Source organism: Colias croceus, chromosome 9, assembly GCF_905220415.1.
Source record: "Colias croceus chromosome 9, ilColCroc2.1".
NCBI lineage: Eukaryota > Metazoa > Arthropoda > Insecta > Lepidoptera > Pieridae > Colias > Colias croceus.
Genome location: NC_059545.1, coordinates 385,106 through 393,767, shown reverse-complemented (window position 1 = coordinate 393,767; position 8,662 = coordinate 385,106). Strand labels below are relative to the sequence as shown.

Here is an 8,662-nt window from a genome sequence, read left to right as displayed (position 1 = left end):
CGTGTAACCGGAAGTGCCGGTCCACCGGAAGTACACCTCATATCCGCAAAGCCTTCGCTCCATATGTTATTGTTCGCGCCAGAATAAACATTGTTGACCGAACATTTATACACAAGGCAAAAGGGAATAGGGAATCAGATTGTTGCAGTTTTGTTGTTCAAAAATACAGTTTTTTAAACAAACAAGAAAGGGCTATCTAGGCCATTTTTTCAACAAAAGCAAAGGGACAACTGTACAAAGAATCATGACTCAAAAAGAAAATTTCAAAATATTATTGTCCTTAAAATAACAAGCTTGCTGTGTAACCAACAACTTAATTGGAAAATTCACTATCACAATCTTTGATATTTTGTTTATTCTTACCAAAAAAATGCATTAACGATTTTTTTTTTAGAAAAAACCTTGAACATTTCTTTAAACTCATTCCTGAACCATCACTACACTTCAAACCATCAATAAAAACCGCAAAATCAGCTTTTAAACGTGTTTTAAACACATTTTTACATTTTCCTCATTTCGCGCCAATTCTGCATTCCCGCTGCGTCTCTGAATTAACATACATTATGAATACCGCAAACCATTCAAACAACACATCATAAATTTAACTCGTACGAACATAAAGACGAACATTCAATATTACACGCTTTTGATAAAGATCGAGCTGATATTAACGAGAGTTGAGACGTGCAAGGGACAGGCTGTAGCGAGTAAATGAGAAAAGAATTATTGATAATAATAGACGTAATAAATACCTACTATAAATAAATAAAATAAAATAAAAATAAAAATAAAAAGCCTTTATTGTTGATCTTAATTTAAATTACAAAACTTTTCTAAGTATGCCTCAGAACTAATTACTCCTAAATATTTACTAACTAATTATACTTTATAAACTATATTTATATTTAAGTGATTTTAGTTCGGCAAACGGTAGTTATTCCTCAACTTGTCTTCCGACAAAGGCCTCCTCTAAAGATCGCCATTCTGTTCTGTCCCTAGCCTTTCGAGTCCACGTTGGACCTGCTATTTTCCGAATACCATCTTCCCACCTTGTAATTTGTCTTCCTCTGTTCCTTTTGCAGTCTATCGGGTACCATTCTGTTATTTGTCTAGTCCATTTTTCCTTCTTCTCTCTTATCATATGGCCTGTCCATTTCCACTTTAGTTGTTTGTATGTTATATATGCATTTTTGAATTTAGTTTTACTTTTAATATCTTTTAGTTTTTCTCGATCTTTTCTCTTAACCCCTATTGTACTTCGCTCAATTCCATTTTGACAAACTTTTATTTTGTTAGCCAGTTGTTCTGTCAATGCCCAAGTTTGGCACCCGTATAGCAAACATGGTAAAATACACATATTAAATACCTTTCTTTTTTCTTTCATTGGCATGTCTTTGTTCTTCATAACTTCGCTTAGCGACCAGTATCTTTTCCAGGTGTTAGCTATTCTTCTTTCTATTTCCTCTTTCATGCAGTCTTCGGTAGATATAAGTTGTCCTAAGTAAACATACTCATGTACATATTCTATTCCCACTCCGTCTAATGTTATGGTATCATTTTGTGTAGAATTTGACATAATTTTAGTTTTCATTAAATTCATCGTAAGGCCTGCCTTTGCACTTTCGTCAGCTAATTGTTGCAGCATTGATTGTAATGTCTTTGGGCTTTCCGAGAAAATAATTATGTCATCTGCAAAACGTAAGTGGCTCAGGTATTCGCCGTTAATATTTAATCCTAGATTCTTCCAATCCAATTTCCTAAATATTGTTTCTAAGACTGCTGAGAATAATTTAGGAGAGATAGGGTCTCCTTGGCGTACGCCTCTTCTGATGGGAAATTCTTGGCCAATAGTTTCAAGCTTAACTTGCGCTGTGCTCTTGGTGTATACGTTTTGTAGAATTCGTAAGTATTTTGGTTGTACGCCCTGCGTTTTTAGTGCCATCCATATAAACTCGTGTTCTAACGTGTCAAATGCTTTATTAAAATCAACAAACCCTAGATAGTAAGTCTTGTTATATTCTTTATATTTTTGCATTATTTGTCTAAGGGTGTGAATGTGGTCTATAGTGGAAAAATTTCGACGAAAACCAGCCTGCTCTTTCGGCTGATTTTCTTCAAGGGTGTTTGTAATTCTTGATAATATGATTTTTGAAAATACCTTATAAATATTCGACATTAAGCTAATGGGCCTGTAATTTGATATATCTCCTTTATCACCCTTTTTGTGTAGTAGTATAATGGTTGATTTTGTCCAATCGTCGGGAATTTTTTCTGTTATGATAATTTCGTTAAAAATATCTGTAAGCTTCGGAGCCATCACTGGTAATGTTATTTTCAGTAGTTCATTTGTAACGAGATCTGATCCGGGAGCTTTATCGTTTTTCTGTGTATTTATGGCTTTTATGGTTTCCTCTGTAAGTATTTCAGGCACTTCCTCTTCATCAGTTAATGCGTCATTTTCTTGTACATTTTGTCTATTTTTTTGGCTTTGGTATAGGTTCTGGTAAAAGTCTGTAGCAGCTTTTAGTATCTCTGATCTCTTTTCTATAGTTTTACCGTCTTTCTTTTTCATACTTGTTATCCATTCCTTTTTGCAATTTAGTTCTTTTATTGCCTTTTTTATTCCTCCTGTTTTTTCTATAAAATTCTTCATTGTATTGGTTCGTTTTGTCTTTCTTTCTTTGCGCAATTTTTCATTAATCAATTTACTTAGTTCAGATATTTTTTTCCGGTTTTCTTTTGTTTTTCTATCGTGTAGTAGTTCCTTGCGTTTTTGTAGTAGTGCCTTACTTTCAGATGAGATTTCTTTCTTGGTGTTTGTATTTGTTTTCTTAGTTACAGTTTTTAGTTTGTGTAGTAGCTTGTTATATTTTTCTTCTATAGGTAAATGTTCTTTTGTCTGTAATGATGTTTTAAGATTTTTTAGCAATAATTCTGTGTCGCCAGTATACTGAACCACTGCATATTTATTATGAAATTGTCTTGTTTTCTTTGGATATGTGCCTGCCATTGTAGCCCGTACCATTCTATGATCGGTGTTAAAATTTAAATTTTGTATGATCGACAGGTCTTTGAAAGCTTTTCTATTATTGGACATAATAAAGTCTATTTCGTTTTTATGAAGGCCGTTAGGTGAGATCCATGTCCACTTCTTTGTCAATTTCTTTTTATAAAAGCTGTTTAGAACACTTAATTTGTTTTGTAGTGAAAAGTTTACCAACCTTGTACCGTTCTTGCTTCTAGTGCCAAAACCAAAGTCTCCTATGGAATATTCTTCGCCCCTATTTTGTGTTCCGATTTGGCCATTAAAGTCACCCATCAATAACACATTTTTATGTGATGTTTCGATGGTGTTCTGGAGTTCTTCATAGAATTTATCAGTTTTTATTAAATCTTCCTTTTTGTCTGATTCGGTTGGAGAATATGCTTGAATAATGGACCACTTTTCATCGTTTAGTTTTATGTTAAGAATTGAGATACGCTCTGATATTCCTCTTAGTTCTATTATGTTGTTTGCTAAATTCTTTTTGATCATGAATCCGACTCCATACAGTCCTGGTGTCTCTCCCTTATACTGTAGTATATACTTTCCACGATCTTCAATCTGTTCTCCAAACCTTCTCATTTCGCTTATTCCTATTATATCCCATTTTATTTCTTCCAATGCTATTTCTAATTCTTGGAGTTTTTCAGGTGTTCTTAGAGATCGACAGTTCAAAGTTGCTAAATAAATATTATTTGTTTTCTTGACTTGACTACATGTGTTAGTGTTTATGTGTATGTTGGCATTATTTTTAACCTTTAGAGGGTCGTGGTCATTTTCCCCCACGAGGACCGGTCGGCTTGGGGGATTGTTATGATTTGTTTTTAAATTGTTATTTTTATTAAATGAATGTTGTATTTTCCGTTTACCGACATTTAGTTGCTATTGTTTGTTATCTGTGGTGATGGATGGGAGAGAGTTGCGTCTCGTCCTCAATAAATCATAAGCATTTAATATTTTGTTGTTCGGAGGCATTAAGGTTTGTTGTTTTCTTGGTTGGTTTGTTTCAGGGGACGTTGATGTTTTTCTTTTTTGCCGATTATCATTTTTATTACTATTTATAACACTTTTCCCTTTTATTATTATTTTGTCATATTTAAGGTATGCAATGTTTCCTTTACTCCTCTCTTCTATCAGTTGTGGCAGCAGCATTTTCCTTTTTTCAAGAACTTCTTTAGTATAGTCTTCTGTGATGTAAACATCTTTAAAATTTTTCTTTAATTTCATAACAACATCTTTTTTCCATTCATTTACGAAGGAAACTAGGGTAGGTCTCGGTTTATCAATTGGGTTTTTCTTTCCAATTCTAAAGACATTATTTAACTCTCGTTCATCGAAATCAATGCCTAGGTCTTTTTTAATAACATTCTTCACTTTTTCAAGTAATTCTATGTTCGAATTCTCGTCTTCTTTTATGCCAAAAAATACTAAGTTTTTCTGCTTTTTTGATCTTTTCAAGCTTTCCATATCTTTCTCGAGGTTTTCTAATTTTATTTTTAAGATCTTATTTTCTTCGATGATAGGCTTTAGTTTTACATCCAATATTTCCATTACCCTGTTAGTTACAGATGTTTGTATTTCGATGGTTTGTTTTTGCGTTTCAATTTTTAATGATTCAAATAAAAGTTGAAACTGATCATCCATATTTTAAATTAATATTTGACTATAATGGAACGTAATGAATAGCAGTTTTATTTCCTTTATGTTGGTATCACTCAGTTATATGAATGACACTGTCATCTGTCAATTGACGTTTTGACAATGACTAATAATTTCCAGTTTGGAGGGTAGGTAGATAATTTCTAGCAAAATAGTACTATTACTTGCCAATATATAATTAAATAGTCCAGAATTACGTGAAATCAACACTTCCTTACTTTTAACATCACTTATATTTATATTTCGTGTTGTTTTTATATCGCCAAAACAGTGAAAATAACTTTAACTAAGATATTCTCGGGAGCTGCTTTATTATGATGTTCACAGTTTGACAGCCGGTAACGGTTAATAAATACCTACTATTAGATGCTAATTCGTTTTTAATTTATTTCTAAAGTATGTTTGTAGAGTAAAGATTATGTAGAGACAGTGGGATTTAAAGACAATGCTAAAAATAATGAATATTAAGTATTTGTAATTGCTATGAATAAATATTAAGTTTTGGTTAGCGGGGCTGTTCAATTAATTTTTAGAACAGAGCTTTAACGGAGTAGGGTAAATACGAACACACAGAAACAGAAAAAAACATCCATTACATGCAACATGTTCAATAAAGTAAACCTTGAAAGCTTTTCTGACAAACTGTCACAAGAATACAAGAGGCGAAATGTCACAATAACTACAATAAAAGCAAAACAAAAGCGAATGGTGTTAAAATGAGCTTCACAATTATAATTAGCTAACAACCATCCATAATAAAATAAACAACATCTAATGACGTCTAATTAATAAAAAAACTCTTCATATTCATATTTTTATTTGATTGAAAAACCAATAACCCTCAAGCCTGTGAATTAAAACACATAAAAACCTCAATGAATAAAATATTCCGTTTTTATTGGCAATAAAGTAAATACCAAATTGGTTCTCGATATTTTAGTATTTTGTTTAGCGCTTTATGATACGATGCAGTAACGCAAATAAAATATAACAATATTTATGATTTGTCCCAATTAAAAAGTGGAAGCGATTTTTAATAAAACGTTATAAAATAACGTTACGATAACCGACTTCTTAGAGGAGGTTTAAATTATTATTTAATTTTTATGTATTTTATTCATTGGACTTTATTTAAAGGCCTACAAATATTTTAAAGGTATTTTTATAAATAATGTTTCTTTAGGCTTTTTGTCTTGATTTTGGTACGAAATAAATCTTTAATTTCAACCTTAATCCTAGCTAAAGCCGGAGAGACCAATGGTTTTATTGAAAATTTCTTGTGTGTTCAATTTAAGTTATTTATCTTTTCTAGTTAATTTTGAATGTTGGATTGTTGTAGAGATTAGTAGAGTACCTAGTTTGTTATTATATTACCACATAACTACTGAACGAATTTTGATGACACTCGGCTGTGTTATAGCATATATACCATTACTAGATTCACATTATAATAATATTACACAGCTTCTTATAACATTTAGTACTTAACCCAAACACTAAAACAGGTCTGGCGCGAATAAACCGAACCTGGGACATAAAATTATTTATAAACGGCGGACAAAACACTCTTTCTTTTATACGTCATGTTAGATAAGTTTACAATATTGCATTTTTTGCACCTTGGTCGAGTTACTCCGTAAGCCATTTTATTACAAAAGTAAATAAGTATAAAAATATTTGTTTTTGTTCTTGTACATCATACATGTTTTGAATATTAATTAGTTTGTTTGTTTAAATATATTTCAGGATATACAAATAAAATAATATATTCACCTTTTAGTAATAAACTAGTACAATAATATTTATTGTACCAAAAACCTATATGTAGGTATACCAAAAGAAAACTTTTTTTAGTTTCGCGATGTAAATGATGGGATCATGCCTAATTAAATTATAGTTATCTACCTTCAAAAACCCGATTCTTTCGCGTTTTTCAGCCCTTAAACTAAATTTGTAGTAAGTAACACATAAAGCTATCTACATAGAATAATTACTTCTCGCAGCAAGTAAGAGTTTTATTGTTTTTAATTATAAATCACAGTTCTTTACTGAAATATAAGAAAATAAGAATAAATTCACATACTTTATAACAACATCATTTTACTGCGAAAAGTAGAAACATATCGATATTACACCTACATTGTCGTATTTTTGTATTACTGTTAAAAAATGTAAATCTTCTTACATTGTAACCAATTTGCTTTTACATTCCAAGCATTTAATATGATAATGAAATTATTTTACTTATAAAATTCACATAAAAGTTAACAGATAGAGAACTAGTATATTTAATAAAACTGTAACTATATAATGCATTGTATAAAATACATTCTTTATGCTTTGTTAAATATGGTTATTTTATAAGATATAAAATTATATGAAAGGTTAAAGAAACTTAATGGTTCAATATTATAAATGATTTAAATTCAAAGCAATGTCCCCGATATTTTCAGAAACCGAATCAATTTTAAACAAATGTTTGTTGAAAAGGAGAATTTGTGAATCTAATCGAATGAAATGTACCCGAATGAATTTGAACTCTTGACCTACCTACCCAAAAACAGACAGACCTAATTACCATTTAAAATACACAATACGTACCAAAATCCTACGCCTAGTAAATTAAAAAGCAACTCGGTTCATGCCATTAAGCCTGTACGAAATGAGAGGACAAAAAATCCAGTGATTCGGCCTTACTTCGCTTACCATTCCAAGGGCCCTGTTTACATTAGAGACTCTCATCGCAATTTATGGCCGTATCAAAAGGTCCTTAGATTCCTGATTTGTTGACCCTTCGCCCGTTTCCTGTAACGTCTCTGTTAATTCACTTCCGTATGATATTCTGTTTCTATTGGTCTTTATTATTGGCCGTTCTTCTTTTCTGTTTCTTTATTTTCCTATTATTGTGAAGTGTTTCTTCTTAAATAGATTGTCTAAAGTTATTTACCTAAATCCTTGTCCAAGAAAAGAGGTTGTGAAGTTCACGACTATCGATATAATAATCAATATCTCTGCTTAAAATTAAAAAAAAAGATATGATTTTAAATACTCTCCTACTTTCTTAAGTTTACGTATTAGGAATTATCTTAAATTGTTAATTATGTACTGTATTATTCCATTTTATAACAAGTAAATGACCATAATCACACTTGCTGTAAAATCACGAAACGTCGAAAATTATATACTGAAAATAACATCGTCGAAAATTATATTAATTTTAAAATCAAGAAAACTCTATTTGTATTATCTTTACTTTGTATTTTCCTAAATAAAATACCTGGTAACTAGAGGGTGAGTGACTCTATTGATTACGGTCGTAGCGAGTATTATACAATATACAGGGTAAAGTATGATTAATGGGAAAAAACAGTCTTCAAATATGTACGTAGAGATGCAATTGTTATTTTAGTATAGAAATGGGATGTTTTATGTTTTCATTTTAAATAATTATTGTCTGGTTCAGTACAAACTCATTACTTTTTTTCAGATTTGAATGTTAATGGATGAATGGAGAAAAAGTTTTAAGTTCAGTTTAATTTTGAGGCATAATTAATTCCAGCAATAATATTTTAGTTATATGTATTATGAATCAATGAGTTATAATTGATTTGAAAATCTTTGTTACTTTCTATCATTTCAATTTGATTATTTAGTATAATTGACTGCAGATAGGCTTCTTTTCGACTTGTCACCGAGCGCATAAAGCCTGGGTAATAAAAAAATTCTCAATTCTTCAAATGATCACACTATCACGAAATTTAAAATCGTATTGCTATCTTATGCAATCATCTCCGAAACTCCTAAAATGTCCAAAATTTGTTAAACAATCATTCACAATTGACACATATCGATAGAATAATTTTTTGTGCAAGCTTCGACGTTCACAAGTGTTAGTTCTCAGAAATCCGGATGTCTGGAGATAAGCAGATAACAGAGGCGACTGCATGTGGTCCTACCTGC

General features: G+C 31.0%; 1 protein-coding gene across 1 annotated transcript; it reads right to left on the bottom strand.

Moving 5' to 3' along the window:
- Positions 1–767: 767 nt before the first annotated feature.
- LOC123694618 lies at positions 768–4,538 on the bottom strand. Its single transcript, XM_045640101.1, has 2 exons — positions 2,557–4,538; positions 768–1,995 (listed from the first exon to the last, which is right to left on the bottom strand). The coding sequence occupies exons 1-2, from the start codon at positions 3,623–3,625 to the stop codon at positions 935–937; spliced, it is 2,130 nt and encodes a 709-aa protein (XP_045496057.1). The 5' UTR covers positions 3,626–4,538; the 3' UTR covers positions 768–934.
- Between the last annotated feature and the right edge of the window lie 4,124 nt (positions 4,539–8,662).